This window comes from Phacochoerus africanus, chromosome 2 (assembly GCF_016906955.1).
Source record: "Phacochoerus africanus isolate WHEZ1 chromosome 2, ROS_Pafr_v1, whole genome shotgun sequence".
Taxonomy (NCBI): Eukaryota; Metazoa; Chordata; class Mammalia; order Artiodactyla; family Suidae; genus Phacochoerus; species Phacochoerus africanus.
The window spans coordinates 62,864,762-62,888,361 of record NC_062545.1 but is presented as its reverse complement, the minus strand read 5'-3'; the positions used below and the strand labels follow the sequence as shown (position 1 = coordinate 62,888,361).

Sequence of the window (23,600 nt, the reverse complement as noted above, 5' to 3'; positions counted from 1 at the left end):
AAATGACAAATTCTCCTACACCATTAAAATGGCATTTTATGAAATAATTTATATTCAATACGTACTACCATTCAAATAATTAAGATCAAAATTACTTAAAAATCTGAAACTGGTACTATAATGGATAATTTTCAGAATGCTTCTTATTGATGCAGTTTATATATCTCTACCATAATAAAAGAAAGCAGTAACCAAAAATATTTTTAAAACACTGTGCACAGAAAATTAAATTTTTAACTAAAAGAAGGTTTACTTATATATAAATCAAGAAAAACTATCATTAGCAAAATCATTTTGTATATAATTTCTAACTAGTAGAGTAAATGGTCAGTTAAGGGAAGTATCATGTGTACTAAGATCTGCAAAACAAATATGAGAATTTTCACTATTATTACTAATTTTACTGACTTACCATTAAGAATTAAAATCTTGGAGTTCCCATCGTGGCTCAGTGGTTAATGAAACTGACTAGGAACCATGAGGTTGCGGGTTCAATCCCTGGCCTTGCTCAGTGGGTTAAGGATCTGGCATTGCCATGAGCTGTGGTGTAGATCGCAGACTCGACTCGGATCTCGTGTGGGGGTGGCTCCGGCTCTGGCATAGGCCTGCGTCTACAGCTCCTATTAGACCCCTAGCCTGGGAACCTCCATATGCTGTGGGCATGGCCCTAGAAAGACAAAAAAAAAAAAAAAGAATTAAAATCTTTATGGCAATCTAATAAACTTACTGATAGAGTTTGTTTTCTATGAAGCATGTATGGAATTAGAGATTTCTATGCTACTGCAATATAAAATGCCTTTGTTTCAACTCCCCCATTAAAGTGAAATGTATTTTACATTAATCAGTGCTACTAGTTTCCATAGAATTAATTTTAACGTCAGCATTTAGTGAAACTATCATTTCCTACCTTTAATAAAATGAGATTTCAGAATATTGTACAAAGAAAATTCTCATTACTAATAAAGTAAGGTCAATTTCATTTCTGCAGTATATCTTAAGTATTGGCTGGACAGTTAGGTTTTACAGTAGCTCTGCTATTTGCTTTTTAACTCAATTGACGGAAAACTGACAAGGGTATAGGTATTATCATACTCTTACATACTGCCACCTTGGGTAATTTCCCTTTAGATGCAACTGAAGTTTCTTCTTTTCAATAATTTTCCATTTTATATATAAAGCGCATCATATATAAGCCAATATCCTATGTTAAATTTTCTTTTAAAGTTGCAAACTATAAATGGCATCCTTCTTTCTATAAAGTACAGATCAATGTATTTATAAGAGTTCAAAAAGCCATTACTGATAACATTTAAAATTTTCCCTCATATTCCTAACTTTTCTAAATTTAATTTTTATCTTATATTGAAGTATAGTTGATGAAAATATGCTATTTTCAAGTGTACAGCAAAGCAATTCAGTTATATATATACATACTATCCATCCTTTTTCAGATTATTTTCCTATGTAAGTTATTACAGAATACTAAGTAGATTTCTCTGTTATACAAGAGGGCCTTGTTGTTTATCTATTTTATATATAGTAGTATATGTATGTTAATCCCCAAATCCCAATCTGCCCCCCCAATTCACACTTTGGTAACCATAAATTTGTTTTTAAAGTCTGACAGTTTCTGTTTTGTAAAAAAGTTCATTTGTGTCACTTTTTAAGATTCCACATGTGATATCATATGATATTTGTCTTTCTCTGACTTACTTCACTTAGTATAATAACTTCTATGTCCATCCATGTTGCTGCAAATAGCATTATTTCATTCTTTTTTATGGCTGAGTAATATTCCACTGCACATGTGTACTACATCTTCTTTAACCATTCTTTTGTTGATGGACATTTAGGTTGCTTCCATGTCTTGGCTATTGTGAATAGTGCTGCAATGATCACAGGAGTGCAAGTACCTTTTCAATTTATGATTTTCTCCAGATATATGCCCAGGAGCAGGACTGCTGGATCATATGGTGGTTCTATATTTAGTGTTCTGAGGAATCTCCATACTGTTCTCCATAGAGGTTACACCAACTTACATTCCCACCAACAGAGTAGGAGGGTTCCCTTTTCTCCACACCCTCTCCAGCATTTGTTATTTGTAGACATTAATGATGGCCGTTCTGACCTGTGTGAGGTGGTACCTCACTGTTAGTTTTGATTTGCATTTCTCTAATAATTAGTGACACTGAGCATCTTTTCATGTGCTTCTTGGCCATCTGTATGTCTTCTTTGGGGAAATGTATATTTAGATCTTTCTGCCCATTTTTTGATTGGGTTTTTTTTTTTTTTTGATACAAAGGTGTATAAGATGTTTGTATATTTTGGAGATTGATCCCTTGTCAGTCACTTCATTTACAAAGTTTTTCTCCCATTCTGTAGGTTATTTCATTTTGGATATGGTTTCCTTTGCTGTGCAAAAATTTCAGCTTAATTAGGTCCCACCTGTTTATTTTTGTTTTCACTTTCATTACTCTAGGAGGTAGAACAAAAAAGATAGTGCTGCGAATTATATCAGTGTTCTGCCTATGCTTTCCTTTAGGAGTTTTATGGTATCTGGTCTTACATGTAACTCTTTATCCATTGAGTTTATGCTTGTATGTGGTCTAAGACAATGTTCTAATTTCATTCCTTTTCATGTATCTGTCCTATTTGCCCACCACAACTTATTGAAGAGACTGTTTTTCATTGTATATTCCTATCACTGTTAAAGATGGTCAATTAATGTCTGTGCCTTCTGTGTCCCACTGAGGAATGTTTTGTGTTTCCATACAAATTTTAAAATTTGTTCTAGTTCTGTGAAAAACTCCATTGGTAATTAGATAGGGATTGTTCTGAATCTGTAGATTGCCTTGGATAGTACAGTCATTTTGACAATACTGATTCTTCCAATCCAAGAGCATGGTATATCTTTCCATCTGTTTGAGTAATCTTCAATTTCCTTCATCAGTGACTTACAGTTGTCAGGGTATAGGTCTTTCACCTCCTTATGTAGGTTTATTCCTAGGTATTTTATCTTTTTGATGTGATGGTAGATGGGACTGTTTTCTTAATATCTCTTTCTGATCTTTCATTGTTATGTATAGAAATGCAAGAGATTTCTGTATATTAATTTCATATCCTGCCACTTTACCAAATACAGTGATGAGCTCCTGAAGCCTTCTGGTAGCATCTTTAGGATTTTCTATGTAGAATATCAACGTCATTTGCGAACAGTGAGAATTTTACTTTTTCTTTTCCAGTCTGGATTCCTTTTATTTCTTTTTCTTCTCTGATTGCCATGGTTAGGGCTTTCAAAACTATGTTGAATAAGAGTAATGAGAGTGAACATCCTTGTCTTCTTCTTAGAGGAAATGCATTGCTTTTCACTATTGTGTGTGAGGTTAGCAGTGGGTTTGTCATATACAAGTTTTATTATGTTCAGGCATGTTCCCTCTATGCTTACTTTTTGACGGGTTTTTATCAGAAATGAGTATTGAATTTTGTCAAAAGCTGTTTCTACATCTATTGAGATTATCACATGGTTTTTATTATTCAGTGTGTTAATGTGGTATATCCAACTGATCAATTTGCGGATACTACAAATTCTTTACATACCTGGGATAAATCCCACTTGATCATGGTGTATGATCCTTTTAAATATATTGTTGGATTTAGTTTGCCAGTGTTTTGTTGAAGACTTTTGAATCTATGTTCACCAGTGATATTGGCCTATAATTTTATTTTTTTTTTGTGGTATCTTTGTCCAGATTTGGTATCAAGGGTGTTGATGGCCTTATAGAATGAGCTTGGAAGTGTTCCTTCCTCTGCAATTTTCTGGAAGAGGGTCAGAAGGATACAATTCTACTCTAAATATTTGATAGAATTCACCTATGAACTCATCTGGTTCTGGATTTTTGTTGGAAGTTTTTTTAATCACACTTTCAACTTCAGTACTTGTCACTAGTCTATTCATATTTTCCATTTTTTCCTTGGTCAGTCTTGAAAGATTGTAACTTTCTAAAACCCACAAGTAAGTCTGGCCTAGGCACTTATAGGATCCCTGCTTTGCCCTGAGTCCCAGTGTATGTGAAACCTTGTGTGCTCCCTCTAAGAGTGGAGCTCCTGCACTTAAGCTCTGCTGGTCTTCCATGCCAAATGCTCTGTGGGCTCCTCCTTCCGATGCCAGACCCTCAGGCTAAGTAGTTCTCATTCCTGTGGAGGAATCTCTGAGACACAATTTTTCTTCAGTTTGTGGATCAACTGCTCAGTAGGTATGGGATTTGACTATATCATGACAGCATCTCTTCTATCTCCTTGTGGCTTCTTCTTTGCCTTTAGATGTAGACTATCTTTTTTTGTAGGTTCCAGTCTTTGCTGTTGATGGTTGTTCAGCAGTTAGTTGTGATTTTGGTGTTTTCATGAGAAGAGGTATACACATCCTTCTATTCTGCCATCTTAACTCCTCTATTTCTAACTACTTAAATGAAGTAGTATTTTTTAGATTTAATTAATGATGTGAGAGTCACCATTTTACCATTCTATTTGGAAAAATTAGAACAATACTACAAGGACTTTAAAAATTATAGAACAATATATGTATCATCAAATGTTTGCATTATCTTTATATGGGGATGTAAGAGTAATAGATATTTCCTCATTTCATGCTTCTAATTTTGACCATAAACCCAAAGTGAACTTTCTAAAGTGAAAAATCTGATAATCCTGGAGAGTGCTATCAGTGACATGATGGCATAAAACTGTTCCTATTTATCACTTTTTAAGTCAACAAGTTAGACATTTGTACATGAGCAAAAGTGCCTTCATGGTGTTTTAAGAACCAGTATCTTACTCCAAGGAACCCAGGAGTTGCCTCACTTGCTACAGAGCTGGTAAGAGAGAATCAAACCTCTGAGCTGGGGAACTGGAGGAGCCAGCCAAACTGCCCAGGCCTCTTTTGTCACTGCCAAGCAAAAACTGGGTCAGTGAAGACCCAGGAGGCATTCATATATGAGAAAGAAGACTTGCAGAAGTGTAGTCCTCCAAAGAGAGACCAAAAAAAATCCAAGTTTGGTCTGAAACTTTCCTGGCACCATGTTCTGCCCAAGGAAAAGCAGAAAGGGTAAAAGAAAAGCAGTAAGTGAATGCTCAGGTATCCCAGTTAAATGGGAGTGGCTGGAGAAACCCATTCTCTTCACTGACACTTGTAATACTAAGTTGGGAGTTTTATAACTGCAGGCTGGCGGCTTAGAAGGACATTAGGAAAGATGCAGGTAGGAACTTCAATTTGTTGTAAGGGATTATTCTTAGCAGAAGTCCACCTAGGAGCCATTGGGATCATCCTACTGGATCTGCAGGCAATCCCAATGCACCTAATGCTAAACTCATACTTCCCCCACTCTATGTTGGCTTTTTGTGTGGGCTCCCAGGTACCAGTGCAAGAGAACTCCAGCAGATTTGAGAGAATGCTCAGAAACCACAAATTTGAGCTAAAGCAACCTTTTGGAAAACAAAAGACAGGTTTCCCAGAGCCAGAGTAGTGAACTGTAAGCACCACCAAGGACATAAAAGGTCAAAAAATTCACCCAAAAGAGGAAGCAAGAAGACTAGAGAGTGTACAAATTCACAAAAATGGAGGAAATACTCAGAGATGATAGCAACAATATGGAATATAACATACCACATGCTGAAGGCAACAAGAGGAAGGTATCTACTACTTCAAATGCAAAAACAACAATGCATATCTAAAAGGAATATGAAAAAATTAAGGAACCATGGCATCAAATAAAAATTATATATTTCTAGCAATCAAACTCAAAGCATAAATTAGTGCATTCTACCTGATAAATAATTAAAAATGTTATGAAGAAACTCAACAGGTTAGGAAAAAACTTAGACAATTTAATAAAATCAGGAAAAAATATATGAAAAAAATGATTATTAAAGAGAAAGAAATGATAAAAAGACCCAAACAAAAATTCTGGAGCTGGACAGCACACATCAGAGAGAATCTGTAGCAGGGCAGAGGATATGAAGAAAGAATAATTGATCTGGAGCACAGAAATTTTGTACTACAAAAAAGAGGAAACTTAAATAGAGAAAGAATGATGAGTGCTTATGTGATCTATGGATATCCATCAAAGAAACAAATAGCAGAATAGTATGGGTTTCATATAGAGAAGGGGGTGAGCAAGGAGTTAAAGAAATAATAGCTGAGAACTTCCAAAACATGAGGAAAAGATTATGGACATACGAGTCTACAAAAGCTAATAGATCATCTTATTATCTCAATGCAAAGATATTCTCTAAGACATTAAAAGCAGGCAGGGGAGGAAAACAGAACTTACAAAGGACACCATTACACTATCAGCAGATTTCTCTGAAGAAACTCTACAGGCCAGGGATTGACATACTTGAATAGTTGAAAAATAAAAAGGGCCAGTCAGGAATATTTATCTAGCAAAGTTATCCTTTAGATATGAAAGAGAAGTAAGGACTTTCCCAGACAAACAATATCTGAGAGTTCACCCCCACCAGACCTGCCTTGGAAGAAATGCTGAAAGGAGTTCTTCAAGCTGGAATGAAAGCATACGAAATTACAGGATACACTGGTGAAAATGAGAAATAGACATAGAAAACTATAACTCTAGTTGGATACTTAGCACACCATCCTACTATATAGAATAGATTAAATGAAAAAGTAAGAAAAATAAAGATAGCTACTATAAGTTGTTAATAAATGTACAATAAGAAAAAGGTAAGAGTACCCACTGTGGCTCAGTGGTAATGAAACTGACTAATATGCATGAGGACACTGGTTTGATCCTGGCGCCACTCAGAGTGTTAAGGATCTGGCGTTGCCACAAACTCCAGTGTAGGTCACAGATGCGGCTCAGGTCTGGCGTTGCAGTGGCTGTGGTAGAGGCCAGCAGCTGCCGCTCCAATTCAACCCCTAACCTGGGAACTTTGATATGCTACAGGTGTGGTCCTAAAAAGAAAGAGGTAAATTGTTTCAATGTACAAAAGGGAGGAACAAAATGGTGGAGATGTTAGGGAGTTAAAATAAGTTTCTATCAACTTAAAATGGACTTACCTATAAGATATATTATGTAACCCTCTTGATAACCACAAAGCAAAAATTTGGGGCAGGTAGACAAAAGACAAAGGGGAAAAAGAACATACATCTATGGAAAATAACCAATTTATGAGTTTAGGCAGAAATAGAAAAAGAAATAATGGAAATACAAAAGCAGATTGCAATTAATAAGATTACATGTTAATTATTACTTGATGTAAATACATCATCAGTTCAAAAAGCACATAGTGATTCGATGAGTTAAAAAAACAAGACCAGGATTTCCTGTCATGGTGCAGTGGTTAATGAATCCGACTAGGAACCATGAGGTTGCAGGTTCGGTCCCTGCCCTTGCTCAGTGGGTTAACGATCCGGCGTTGCTGTGAGCTGTGGTGTAGGTTGCAGACGCGGCTCAGATCCCGCGTTGCTGTGGCTCTGGTGTAGGCTGGCAGCTACAGCTCCGATTCGACCCCTAGCCTGGGAACCTCCATATGCTGCAGGAGCGGCCCAAGAAATAGCAAAAAGCCAAAAAAAAAAAAAAAAAAGACCAAACTGTATGGTGTTATCAAGAGAGCCAGTTGAGCTTTAAGGACATACACATTCTCAAAGTGAAGGGATGGAAAAGGTAGAAGTTGCAGTGGAATATAAAAGTCTGAATGTAAATTATAAAAGGGCTGAAAAATTAAATGAGTAGAAGCTGCTGATTTTTATGGAAATGTTTCTATGTGCTATGTCAATGATGCTGTATTTAAAAAAATTTTTTTTTGTTTTTCTTGTCATTTTCCTCCATATCAACAGATGTAGAAAAAAGGAAAACCTTGTGTACTGTTGGGAATGTAAATTGGTACAGCCACTACAGAAAACTGGAGGGAGGTACTCAAAAAGTTAAAAACTGAACTATTATATGATCAGGCAATTCCTCTATTGGGTATTTATTTGACAAAAACACTAACCCAAAAAAGATATATGCACCCTAATGGCCACTGCAGCATTGCTTTTTTTTTTTTTTTTTTAAATGGTTGTAGCCACAGCACATGGAAGTTCCCAGGGCAAGGACTGAATCTGAGCCATAGCCATGACCTATGCCATAGCTGTGGCAACACCAGATCCTTTAATGCACTATGCCAGGCTGGTGATTGAACCTTTACTTCCGCATCAATCCATGCAGCTGCAGTTGGATTCTTAACCCAGTAACCCCAGTGGGAACTCCTATAGCATTGTTTACATAGCTAAGATATCAAAACAACTGAATGTTGATCAGTGAATGGATTTTTTTAAAGTGGTATATATATGTGTGTGTGTGTGCTGAAAACCTATTGAAGGAAGGGAGAAGTAATCACTGAAAAATTCCATAACCTGGAAATTTATTTATTTTATTTACTTAACTTTTTAGAGCCGCTCCTGCAGCATATGGAAGTTCCTGGGCTAGGGGTCAAATCAGAGCTGCAGCTGAGGCCTCTGCCACATTTGTGGGATATCTACTTATACATGAAAAAGATAAAGCAACAAAAAACCCAAGCTCATAAACAGATACAGAGAACAGACTGGTGTTTGCCAGAGGCTGGGGGTAGAATGTGGGCAAAGGTATTCAAAACATACAAATTTCCAGTTATAAAATAGGTATGTCATGGAACTGTAATGTACTGCCTAATGGCTATAATGCATGATTACTGTACTGCACATTTGAAAATCCTTGAGAGAGTAGATCTTAAAGTTTTCATCACACTAAAAAAAATTGGAACTATATATGGTGATGGATGTTAACTAGACTGACTGTGGTGATCATTTCAAACATCAAATCTTTTACCACGGACACATGAAACAATGTTGTGTATCAATTGTAACTTAATTTTAAAGAAGTATAAAGACTATTTCAAATGAAAATGTAATATACACAATCCTATGGAACACTACAAAAGCTCTGAGAGTGAAAAATGCACATGCACATATTAAGAAATGAGAAAGATCACAAATAAACAACTTAACCTTGTATCTCTAACTAGAAAGCTAGGAATTAGAAAAACAATGAACTAAGCCCAAAGTAAGGAGAAGGAAGGGAATAAAGATCCTAGCAGATATAAATGAAATAGAGACCAAAAAAGATCAAGAAGAAGGTAGTTTTTTAATAAGAAAAAAAAAAATGGACAAGCCTCAAGGATAACTAAGAAAATAAGGGAGAAAATTGAGATAAAGTCAGAAATGAAGTAAGTTACAACTGACAATATGGAAATACATGTGATGGTAAAAGACTACCATAAACATTTATAAGCCAAAAAATTAGATAATCGAAAAGAAGTGGATAATTTCCTAGACTCATTTAACACTCCAAGAATGAACCAGGAAATGGAAAGTATGGACACCAGTAACATTTAAGACTGAATCAGTAATCAAAGGCCTCTCAACTGTGAAAAACCCAAGACCAGATGGCCTCACTGGTGAATTCTACCAAACATTTCAAGGAGAATTTATGCCAATCTTTTTCATTTTTCTAAAAAATTGGAAAGGGAACACCTCCAAACTCATTCTATAAGGCCAACATTACACTGATACCAAAGCCAGAAAAGAACCCTACAAGAATAGAAAACTATAGACCAATATCCCTATGAACACAGATGTAAAAATTCTCAACAAAATATACTAGCAAATAAAATTCAAGAATTTAATTAAAATGATTATGTATACTATAAGTTTGATTACTAAGTTTGATTACTGAGATTCAAGGATTGGTCAAAATATGCAAATCAATAAATGGGATATAGCACATTAACAGAATGAAAGATTAAAAGTACATCATCTCAATAAATGCAGAAAGAGCATCTGACAAAATTTAACATTCTTTCATGATAAAAATCTCTTAACAGATTGTGTATACCTAATAATACTGGATGCAACATATACTAAACCCCCATCTAATAGTATACTCAGTGAAAAGTGAAAGCAAATTTTTCTTTAAGATAAGGAACATAAGGGGTGCTCGCTTTTACTACTCTTATTCAACACCATACTGGCAGTGTCCTAGCTAGAGCAATCAAACCAGACAAAGAAATAAAAGGGATCCAAATAGGAAAGGAAGGAGAAAATCTATCACTATTTGCAGATGATATCTTATATATTAAAAACCCCGAAGACTCAATGAAACCATTGAATTTAGTAAAATTGCAGGACATAAAATCAGTACACAGAAATCACCTGCATTTATATTATACTAACAATGAAACATCTGAAAAAAAAAAACCACTATCCCATTCATTATACATTCAAAAACAATAAAATACTAGGAATAAATTTAACCAAGAAATGAAGGACCTATACAATGAAAACTACAAGACTTTGCTGAAGGAAATCAAAGAAGCCACAATAAAATAGAAAAGACATGTCATGTTCATGGATTGGAAGAGTTAATATTGTTGTAACATCACTACTGCCCAAAGCCAATTATAGATTCAACACAATTGCTATCAAAATACAAGGGCATTTTTTTTTCTCAAAAATAATAAAAATCCTCAAACTTGTATGGAACTACAAAAGATTCTGAATAGTCAAAGTAATCTTGAGAAAAAAGAACAAAGCTAAAGAATTCAAAACAGTTGGTACTGGCATAAAACCAGACCCATAGATCAAAACAACAGACTAGAGAGCCCAGAAATAAATATATATATAGACAGCAAATTACTCTATGACAAAGGATCAAACAATATACAATAATAAATGCCAGACTTTTCAATAAATGGTGTTGGGAGAACTGGATAACCACATGCAGGAAAATAAAATTGGACCCCTATCTAGCACCACCCATGAAAATTGCCTTGAAATGGATTAAAGACTTAAACCTGCAAAACTCCTAGAAGAAAACATAAGCAGTTGCATGGCATTGGCCTTGTCAATGATATTTTGCATATGCCATCAAAAGCACATATGACAAAATAAAAAAACCACTAAGTGGGACTACATCAAACTCTAAAGCTTCTGCACTGCTAAAGTAATTACAAAATGAAAGACAACTACAGAACAGTAGAAAATATCTGCAAACCATGTGTTGGATAAGGTTAATACCCAAAATTTATAAAAATTTATTGCAACATAAATGTATCAAATCAATGCTATTACACAATTTTACATCAATTATACCTCAAAATAAATGAAAATCTGATCATGCTTTTCTCCTTCTCAAACTCCTCCATTCTTTCCTTCACTCTTGCATACCCTCCATCCCGCAGTACAATTAGAATGAGATAGATCTTCCTACTCCTGTGTAGTGTCATTATACTCTTCCTGCAATCAGTTGTATTTGTTTCTGACCACCAGTGGATTGCAAGGTCTCAGAGACATCTTGTCCTTCTCAGTACTACGAGCACTTCCAATGGTACCTGCTAATTAACAGGCCCTGAGAACGCATGCATACATGAATGAGTGAATGATTCCATGCAAGAGAAAATAGTCAAATTAAACTCTAGGTCTGCCATTTATATACCACATTTAGGTAAGATTCACTAAGTTTTCACCATACATTCAGATTGTTAATTTAAGAATAATAAAGGAAAAAAGAGGTCAGTGATGGTAAAATATTTTTCAAATGGAGCTGAAAAATCACTTAGAAAAATCCACAGACATACTACATGTTAGTTTCACTTGGTCAAAAATCTGCATAAGCCTGAGAAGCAGATATAATGATGACTAGAGCAATAAGCCAAATAAATAATGGATGATGATAAAACAATAGTATGAGAAATGTGATTTATACATAAAGAAAAAAATTTGCTCTTTTAAAACAGCATACTAAATTTATTAAAAAGCAAGAATACCACCAGTGGCTGAGTTAGTTCTTTCCCTATAATCCTGAGCAAAGAAAAAGAATCATTCTATTGATCTGATTTTCTTTTATCTAACTGGATGCTTTAATTCAGTCAGGTATGAGATGTTGATGCTGTAATGACAACCCACAATCTGAGTAGCTTTCAAAGACAAACATTTGTTTATTGCACATAGGTTTATGGACTAGCTATGATAGCTCTACTCCCTATTGTGGACCAAGTTCAATTCCGCTTCATATGTCTGTCACTCTGAGTCCTAAGCAGAAGGAGCACCTCGGGCACATTGTCATAGGAGAGGAACACGTCCATGGAAGCACATATAATTCTTCTGCTCAGAAAAGATATAGATTGTTTTCTTTTCTTTTTTCCCCTTTTTCAGCCATACTTGTGGCATATGGAAGTTTCTGGGCCAGGGATTGAATCCAAGCTGTAGCTGTGACCTATGCCATAGGTGCAGTAATATGGGATCTTTAACCCACTGTGCCACTGGACGAACTACTAGATGATGTTTTCTTACATCTTATTAGGCAAAGCAAGTCAGCTCTACCCTGACTAAACATCCAAAATCAAGTTCTGATTTTTACAGTCGCTACAAAACCAGCTTACTCAGTGATAGTTAATCATTGAGTTCTGATTTTTATCCAGCTGATTTTTGTAGTCTCTACAAAACCAGACTACTCAATGACTGTTAAAAGGGCTACAAGTGCTTGCTCTAGTGAATATGCAAACCAGCATATAAAGAGCAGATATCTAAATCTCTTTGAAAAATCATGATTTACATTTTAGTTTTACTCAATTACTCTTCCAAGAAAACAAATCAGTATACATGTGCTAAAGACAATATAAAACAAGTCACTAAAGTGTCAAACATTTTTGTTATCTTGTTTGTGACTTAAAAAAACACTCACCTAAGTGACTTTTAATTGAAGTTTTAAATCAAAATTACAATTACAACATATTTAGTGATGAATGTTATTTAAACATTATGTAATCAAAACTAATGAGCTATAACAAAAGCTTAACTGTGAAAAAAAATAATTTCCTAAAAAGTCTATTCCTAAGCAAAAAAAGAATGAAATAAAAAAAAATTCAGCTCAAAAAATAGGAAGATTAAAACAAACCCAAGCAAAAGCATGTGAAACACATTAATCAAAGGTGGAGGAGAATCATTATTATCAGAATAAATCATAATCATTAGAATATTTTAACAATAGAATCGATAAATTGAAGGGCTGTTTTTTGGGGAAAGGGGCTAAGTAAATTTGTACTAACCAAATTAGAAGGAAAAAGGGCTTTGAAGATTAGCAAGCCAAAAATAGTTGTTAATATTGGACTCACTTATTTTAATTTGAATTTTCATATGTGGCCAGTTATGTACCTTATAGGCCCTAATTCATCAGCATAGCACTCACAATATTATTCATTTATTTGTATCATATTGCCTTAGAAGTTTCAATATTCTAATTATTATTGTTTTCCTTATCCTAATTAGTAACTGTTTTCCTTATATTAAGAAGTAAAGTTTTCCATTTTTTACAAAAACAACTTACTACACATCATCTAATTATAAAAAATGTTCATGCTCAACATCAACACAACAGAGATCACACAAAAATCCATTAAATAAAACCATCTTATGGTTTCATCCTATCATTCTATAAAGGCATCAGATAAGCCAAGAAGATGAAGTAACATTTGTTTATTTATTTATTTTGATCTTTTTGCCTTTTCTAGGGCCGCTCCCGCAGCATATGGAGGTTCCCAGGTTAGGGGTCTAATCAGAGTCGCAGCTGCAGGCCTGAATGAGAGCCACAGCAATGCTGGATCCGAGCTGGGTCTGTGACCCACACCACAGCTCACGGCAACACCAGATCCTTAACCCACTGAACAAGGCCAGGGATAGACCCCGCAACCTCATGGTTCCTACCTGGATTCGTTAACCACTAAGCCACAAGGGGAACTCCGAAGTAACTTATATAAGTAATCTTATATAAGTAACTTACATAAGATTCCAGAGCTACTCAGCTTGAATAAGAATTTCAGTCTCTTAGTTCCCAGTCTATTTTTTTTTTAAATAACTGTATAGAGTTCATTCCCAGACACGAGGCCAAGAAATTGTTCTAAAAATTTTGGAAAGTATTACCCTGTCAGTTCCAAATTCTCATCATGATATATGCAATCCGAAGCCCGGTGAGATCAAGTATGTTGTTGGTGACTAGACCTTTGCTGCATTTTCCTTCTACACAGAAGCTTTAAACAGGCGAAAAATCAAGCTATCATCTTGCATCAGAACATTTCACTTTTCTTTAAAAACCTCCTGAAAGCACTAAAATTGCCAGATCTACTGAGTTGGAAGGCTACTCACCTCCTATCTTCCACGGTTATAGTAGGGTCTAGACAGAAGAGTGGACTTTGGCCTTGTTTTGTGGAAAATAAATCATATTTATCCAGTCTGAGACTTGATACCAGAACCTGCAGCTCTGTCTACCTGCAGATTTCAAGTCCTGGTAAGAGCTCAATAAATAAAACTGAGGAACATGGCTGATGACAGCTCTTGCCAGTCAGCTAATTTAAGAGATGCGGCCTTAGCTTCAGGATTGTAAAGTAGAAGGGGAAGGATTCATTGACAAGAATAAAATATAAATCCTTGCCCATTTCCTTATTTATTTTCCCTTTTCTATCCCTAGTAACTACTGAGTCTTTAAGCTGCAAAAGGAATATTAAAAGTAATTTTTCACATTTCTATTTGGAATAAATGTTTCAACTATGAGCCATATGATCTCTTAAAGAGCTTACTCAACTATCTATACTAATCAGCCTGTATTCAATTAGACAATATAAACTGCAAGAAGTCTCAAATCAAATGAAAATCTTCAGCAATTTTTTAAGAGGGATAGCAACTTGCAAACTCAGGGTAAACAGTCTCTAGTTAATAAGATACTCTAATTCACGCTGTCAATAAGATTTGCAAACACACTGCATTGGAAAAGAATAAACCTGAAGAAGAATGAACAATATGAGAAGTAAAATCATTAGACATGAAAATTATTACCCAAGGAAACAGAACAGCAGAGTGGATAATGCAAAAAACTAAACCAGTATCATGAAGCTAAAATCATTAGTAAACATCCCTTTTATACTTGACCTAAATGATTCTTGAATTACATATTAGATTCTCATACAAAGTGCCTTGTTTCTAGACTTCGTATGGTCCACAGATTTCTCTGTGTATACTGATGCTAATGCCATACTCTTAATTTTTGCCATTTTAAAATACATTTTGTCATTTGCAAAGACAAGTTTTCCCTCAATATTTTTTAGGCTAGACCTAGAAATTATACTAAGTGAAGGTTATACTAAGTGAAGGTATACTAAGTGAAGGAAGTCAGAGAAAGATAAATATCATATGAGATCACTAATATGTGGAAATTAATAAAAATGATGCAAAAAAACTTGCAAAACAAGAACAGACTCAAAGATTTCAAAACCAAAAACTTATGATTACCAAAGGGGAAACATGGTAGGGGGAGGGATAAACTACGAGGTTTGGACTAACACATGGCTATATATAAAATAGGTAACAAGAACCTACTTGTATAGCACAGGAAAATTTACTCAATATTATGTAAGAACCTATATAGGAAAAGAATCGGAAAAGGAAATAAAAACTGATTTACTTTGCTGCACATGTGAAATTAACACAACTTTGTCAGACTATACTCCAATAAACTAAATAGTTTTAAAAAGTCTTACATTATTTAAACACATTTATAAACTTTACAATTAGCCTGTCAAATTCATTTAAAATCTCACTGAACCTTTTAGCTGGGATTGCATTAAATTTATAAATTATATTAAAAATAAAAGACAAATGTTTGAGAGATGAATGGCCACTTTTGTTACTGAATCTTACAAAATTCCCCCGTTTATCCATTTATGGAAGTCTTTCGTTTCCTTCAATGAAATGCCAAAGACATCTTTGTTTATCTACTGCTATGTTCTTTTCTTTTTTCTCTCTCTCTTCTTTTTTTTTTTTTTTAAGTGCTGTACCTGCGGCACATGGAAGTTTCCAGGCTAGGGGTCGAATCAGAGCCTCAGCTAACGGCCTATGCCACAGCCACCAGCCTATGCCACAGCAATGCAGGATCTGAGCCTCATCTGCAACGTACACCACAGCTCATGGCAATGCCAGATCCCTGCATCCTCATGGATATTAGCTGGATCCATGTTTCTAATGCGCCACAACTCTCAGAAATCAGGTTTTGGCAAATTTTTCAGCAGCAGTTTGTTTTCTAACTACTTTAGAAATACTTATATTGACATAGTTAATAAAATCTGCTTTTAGTACATGTTTGACACTTAGATATGTAAATCTCACTAATTATTCATAAAGAGCTCTGCAATCGTCTTTCTTTTCTGCTAAAATAAGTACATGAATAACAATATATATAGAAAATAATAATGGAACTTTTAAGTTTATAATCCAAATGAAATTTGGAACTCAGGAATTTTTTATGAAAAATGCACTATTAAAAAAGATTTTAAGTCATTATTTTCACATCAAGTTTTTAATTAAAACAACCACTCCAAAAATGTAATTACTATTCTCATGTCCAAAGAATAATTCATGAGTAGCTTGAAAAGAAGATACCTCTAGTGGTTCTAGTTCGAGATGGCAATGCAGCGGAATCCTTAACCTACCTCCTCCAAGGGACACACCAAATCTACAATTATATAGGGAAGAATTTTCTCTGAAAGAAATCCAAAAACTAGCTGAGCGACTCTTATACTCCTGCGTACTGGGTAAACAAAAAAAGACCCATGTTCAAGTGGGCATGAGAGGAACACAATGTAACCATAAACTACACTTCTGGCAGGAGATCCACAATCAGGAAGGAATCCATAACTCTGAGCTTTTTCTTGAGGAGCATAGGATTCGAACTCTACATCTGGCATTCCCACTTTTTTGTTGTTGTTGCTGTTGTTGTTGCTATTTCTTGGGCCGCTCCTGAGGCATATGGAGGTTCCCAGGCTAGGGGTCAAATTGGAGCTGTAGCCACTGGCCTACACCAGAGCCACAGCAACGTGGGATCCGAGCCACGTCTGCGACCTACACCACAGCTCACGGCAACGCCAGATCGTTAACCCACTGAGCAAGGGCAGGGACCGAACCCGCAACCTCATGGTTCCTAGTCGGATTCCTTAACCACTGCGCCATGACGGGAACTCCTTTTTTTTGTTGTTGTTGTTGTTGTTGTTGTTGTTGCTATTTCTTGGGCCGCTCCTGTGGCATATGGCATTCCCACTTTTAAGGCCTATGCCTGAGAGACAAGTTTCCAAAAAAATTCAGCTTTGAAAGTGAACAAGGCTTGTGTCCACAAGACTAGAGTGAACTGACAAACATAATTTAAAGGATTCACTGTGCCTACACCCCAGGGCCCAGCACAAAGGCAGCCAACTAAAATGTGTAGTCTTTCTGTAAAACAGACCTATGCTTATCTAAAAGCTTCAGCCTAAGAGGCAGGCATCTAAGGTAAAGCATACAGTGAGGCTTACTTAATACTTTCCAAATACAAGGAGGTTGGCAAGAGCTAACTTGTTGTTTTCCCTCTGCCTCACTCCAGATCACTATAACTCCTGCAAAGAAACTTGTGTACATGTTTGGTGGCCTGATTTTTGTGGCTGCTGCTAAAAAGGTAGTGGACACCATCTTGACCACCTGGCTCTTTGAAGGTCACACATTGTGGTTGTTGCCCAGAAGAAACAAGCCTTGATAGTCTGGCTCTGGTGGCTAATGCGTCTTATATACAAGGATCTAATGGCATTGCACAAAGGAAGAAATTGTTCTTCACTATCAGGAAGAGCATAATACAGAGGGAGCAGACCAAATATCTATCTCCCAGGCTTCCATGGAAAGAGGAATATGTGTATAACTTAAAAGTGCTGTCTGCAGTCTGGCTTCCAATCAGCCTGAATTTAGGCACTAACTGAGACCCTCCCCTTTAGGACAATGGAAGGTCTTGGCAAATCCTCAACTGCTGAGAGCTTCTAAGAATGAAGTAGGCTGCTTAGACAATCACAAGGGTATCAAAGACAACCAAGAAATAGGAGAGGGTTGAACATTAAAGTTCATCTCCTACATGAGGTAATACCTTCAAGACTGGGAGAAGAGGCTGTTTTATCTAATACAGAGAAACCAACACAAAGTGTTAGGGGAACTGAAGAAACAAAGGAGTTATGTTTTGAACAAAATAAGGTAAAAACTTTAAGAAAACACTAAATGAAAAAGAAATAAATGATTTACATGACAAAAAAGTTCAAAAATAACTAATAAAGATGCTCACCAAGGCCAGGAGAACAAAACATGAAAAAAGTGAGAATTAAGAATTTCAACAAACAGAAAACACAGGAAAGTACTCTCAGAAATAAATGGAGTAGAAGAATACAACTATTGTGCTGACCTATAACAAGAAGTTCAAAAGCAGACCAGAAGAAGCAAAAAGAAAAGATCAGTAAACTCAAGGACAGGGCAGCTGAACTAATCCAACTAGAGTAGTAAAAAGAAAAAGTAATAGAAAAGAATGAAGATAGTTTAAGGAATTTATAGGAAAACATCAAGAGGACCATCATTCATATTACAGGGATTGCAGAAGGAAAAGAAAAAGAAGGCAGAAAATGTATATGGAGAAATAATGGCTGAACACTTTCCTAATCCAGGGAAGGAAAAAGGCATCCAGATCCAGGAAGCTAGGGAAGTTCCAAGTAGGATGAACCAAAGAGACCAACACCAATATATACATATTATAAATAAATTGTGAAAAGTTAAAGAAAAGGACAGAATCTTTAAAGAAGCAAGAGAAAAACAACTTCCAATATATAAAGGAAACTTCATAACACTATTAGCATATTTCCTAGCAGGAAAATGGTAGAGGGGAATGGTATGACATTCTTAAAGCACTGAAAAAATTAAACAGCCAACAAAGAATACTCTACATGGTATTTATCCTTCAGAATTGAGGAAGGTATAAAGAGATTTCCAGAAAAATAAAACAGTAATGATCAACAGACCAATCCTACAAGAAATGTTAAAGGGACTTTTCAAGAAACAAAAGAGGGCTAATCAGTAACAGGAAGAAACATAAAAGTATAAACCTTACTGGTAAAAATAAACACATAGTAAAATTTAGAAAAATCTAATATTATAAAGGTGATAGATTAACCACTTTTATGAAGTGCTAGTATGAAGGTTAAAAGACAAACAGTAAAAATAATTATAACTAAAATAATTTGTTAATGAATATGCAGGATAAGATTATGGAAATGGTGACTTCAAAAATATAAAAGGGGGAAAGTAAAAATTTAGAGCTTTAGACTTGTTACATTTAATTTATCAACTTAAATTAGACCATTACAAGTACAAATTGTTTTATGTAAGCATTACAGTAATTATAGTGCAAAAACCTAAAGTAAGTACACAAAAGATAAAGGAATCTATGACTGCCACTACAGAAAATCATCAAATCACAAAGAAAGCAAGAAAAGTAGCAAGGCAAAAATAAAGCACAAAACAGCTATGAAACAATTACTAAATGGCAATAACTTCATACCTATCAATAATTAAGTATAAATGGACAAAATTCCTAAAAATAAAGGCAAAAAAAAATAGTAGCTACATGGATTTTTAAAAAGTCATCTACATTTTACCCCCAAGAATCTCATTTAGATGTACACACACACACACACACACACACACACACACACACAGTGTGAAAACTAAGGGACGGAAAAAGATATTCCATGCTCATAGAAACCGAAGTATTATATATATAAGTATATATAATACTTATGTAAGACAAAGAAGAACATAAAACAAAGATTGTAGTAAGAGAAGATAAAGAAGGTCATTACATATGATAAAGGGATCAACATAATAAAAACATAACATTTGTAAATAGCTAAGCACTCAACATAGTAGCACTGAAATATAAAAGCAAATTTTAACAGACATGAGGGTGAAAGAGCAATACAATAATAATAGGGGACTTTAATACTTCACTGACATTGCAAATGGATATATTCCTAAAAATATACAAGCTTCCAGGACTGAATCACAAACAAAATCTGAACAGACCAATTACTAGAAAGGAGATAACCAGTAATCAAAAAACCCCAACAAAAATTCAAAATCCAGGATCAGACAGATTCACTGGTGAATGCAACCAAATATTCAAAGAATTGATACCAATATTCTCAAATTCTTCTAACAATTGGAAGAGGAGGGAACATTTCCAAAGTCATTTATGGAACAAGCTTTACCCTGATACCAAAACCAGACAGGATGCCACAGGCCAATATCTCTGATGAATGGAGATGCAAAAATCTTCAACAAAATATTAATAAACTGAATTCAACAATATAATAACAGGATTATATACCATGATCCAGTGGGTTTTATTCTAGGGGTGCAAGGATGGCCTAACACTGGCAAATCAATCAATGTGATACACAACATTCACAAAGTAATATGAATTATTTTGACATACGGTCATCTCAAAAATGCAGAAAAAGCATTCAACAAATTCAACACCTATTCATGATACAAACTCTCGACAAAGTGAGTAGAGAGAAAAAGTATTTCAACAAAATAGTGGCCATATATCACAAGCTCCCAAACAATATCACACTCAAAGGAGAAAAGCCAAATGTTTTTCTCCATGATCAACAATAACTAAAGGGTACTGTCACCAATTTATACAATATAGTATTGGAACTTCTAGCCAGAGCAATAATGCAACAACAACAACAAATGACAGGCATCCAAATCAGAAAGGAAGGATTAAAACTGTCCTTGTTTGCAGATAACAGTATGTGACATATAGAAAACTAAAGGCTACATCAAAAAACTGTTAAAATGAAGAAATCCAGTAAACTTGCCAGATACAAAATCAATATGCAAAAACCATTTGCATTTCTATTCACTAATAATGCAAGTTAAGGAAACAATCCCATTTACAACTGCATCAAAAAGAATAAAATACCCAGAAATAAGCTTAACCAAGGAGGTAAAAGATCTGTACACTGAAAACTAAAAGCTGTTAATGAAAGACATTAAATAAACAGAAATAAGTGTTAAGATATTCCATACTCATGGATTTGAAGAACTAATATTGTTAAAACGTCCATATTACTCAAAGAAATCTATAGATTCGATGCAATCCCAAAGGCATTTTTCACAGAGCAAACAATCCTAAAACTTGTATGGAACCACAGAAGACCCTAAATAGCCAAAGCAATCTTGATAAAAAATAGCAAAGCTGGAGGTATCACACTCCCTGATTTCAAATTATATTTCAAAGCTAGAGTAATTAGAAGAGTTTGGCACTGTCATACACAGTGATCAATGTAACAGACTAGAGAGTCCAGAAATAAAACCAGGCACCTATGGTCAATTAATATACAACAAAGGAGCTAAGAATACACAATGGAAAAAGGATAGTTTCTTCAATAAATGTTGTTAGAAAAACTAAGCAGCCACATGCAAAAGAATAAAATTGAACCACAATCTTACACCATACACAAAAATTAACTAAAAAATGGATTAAAGTCTTAAGCATAAGACATGAAACCACGAAACTCCTAGAAGAAAGCAAAAGTAGCAACCTCCTTGAAATTGGTGTTGGCAATGATGTTTTGGATTTGACACTAAAACCAAAGACAACAAAAGCAAAAATAAACAAGTGGAACTACATCAAACTACAAAGCTTTGGTAAAAAGCAAAGAAAACCATTAACAAAAAGATAACATAACAAATGGAGGAAAATATCTGCAAATCATGTATTTGAAAAGGGCTTAATATCCAAAATACATAAAGAACACATACAACTCACTAGCAAAAAAAACCCAACAATGTGATTGAAAAAAAAAAAAAAATGGGCACAGGTTCTGAATAGACATTTTTCCTAGGAATACATACAGATAGATGGCTAAGAGATACCTGAAAAGGTACATAGCATCACTAATCATCAGGAAAATGCCAATCAAAACCACAATAAGATATTATATCATAACTGTTTGAATGGATATTATCAAAAAGATAAGAAATAACAAGTGTTGGTGAGCATGTGGAGAAAAGGGAACCCTTGTGTGCTTTTGGTAGGAATATAAGTTGATGCAACTTATCCAAAGGAAACAAAAACACCAACTTGCAAAATACCTGATGTTCATTGCCTCATTATTTATAATAGCCAAGAAATGGAAGCAACATAAGTATCTGTAATGGATGAATGAATAAAAGGAAACAGAAATGGTATATAACACACAGACACACACACATACCCCCCCAATATTATTCAGTCAAAAAAAAAAAAAAAAAAACCTAGGAAATGTTGCCATCTATGACAATACAGATAGACCTTGAGGGCATTATGCTCAGTGAAGGAAGTCTGTCAGAGAAAAATAAATACCACATGATCTCACTTACATGTGTAATCAAAACCAAAACCACACACACAGAAAAAAACAAAAAATAACCAACTCATACATAACAGAGAACAGTTCTGCAGTTGCCTGAGACAGGGGTTGGTGAAGTGGGTAAAGATAAAGGCACAAACTTCCAAGTATAAAATAAGCAAACCTTCAGAATGTAAAGTATAACTTGGTAGCTACAGTCAATAAAACTATATTGTATATCTAAAAGTTGCTAAAAGAACAGATCTTAAGAATTGTCATCACAAGAAAAAATAGCGTGTGGTGATAGAAGTTAACTAGACTGTGACAATCATTTCCACAACATAAACATATATCAAATCATTATGTTGAACATCTTAAACTAAACTGTCAATTATATCTCAATAGAAATAAATAAAATACCTTCAGGTTATATTTATGAGCTTTATCCAAAATAGTTGGTACCAAGTAATCAGTAGCGTCTCCATTCTCATCATTTGAATCAGGTGGGTACCAAGATAGGGCTAGTACACCTAATAGAAATAACCAAAAAGAAAAAAATAAACACAGGAACAGAAATGACTACAGGTGTTATTAAAAAAAAAAAAGGCAGATTGGGGGCAAAATTGTTAACAATAAAAAGTAACATTTTCAAATAATGTTATTTTGTTATTTTACTAAGATACCACTTATGGTTAACTGATTACTTTGTATACTCAAAACTTTAAACTCTGTTTTAGGCATCACTGTAATCTTTTAATTAATAGATTTTACTTACTAGAATTGGTTTTAGATTTACAGAAAAACTGTACAGAAAGTAGAGTTCTTATATACTGCTCTCCTACTCACCTCCTGTGACACATACTGTTTCCATTAATATTAACAGCTTGCATTACTGTGGTAAATTTGTTACAATTGATGAACCAATGTAGATTCATCATTATTAACTAAAATTAACTAAAGTCCACAGTTTACATTAGGGTTTGCTCTTTGTATTGTATAGTTCTATGGCTTTTGACAAATGTATAATGTCATAAGTCCACCATTACAGTTTCATACAGAATAGAACTTAAAAATTCTCATCACAAGAAAAAATAATGTGTGGTGATGGAAGTTAACTAGACTAACTGTGACGATCATTTCACAATATATTAGAAACCGCACTTACTTCACTGAACTCCTCCTCCCTCCTCCAGAAAATAACTGATCTTTTTATTATCTCTATATATTTTGCCTTCTCCAGAATGGTATATAGGTGGAAATAAAGTAACATTTTAGACTGGCTTGTT

General features: G+C 34.7%; 1 protein-coding gene across 2 annotated transcripts in view; it reads right to left on the bottom strand.

Moving 5' to 3' along the window:
* MANEA (mannosidase endo-alpha) overlaps positions 1-23,600 on the bottom strand; it is a 54,459-nt gene that overhangs the window by 7,020 nt on the left and 23,839 nt on the right. For both annotated transcript variants that reach the window (XM_047761283.1, XM_047761290.1), the window contains exon 3: positions 22,735-22,844. In XM_047761283.1, the coding sequence (XP_047617239.1) occupies positions 22,735-22,844 (110 nt within the window). The remainder of the gene's footprint in view (positions 1-22,734; positions 22,845-23,600) is intronic.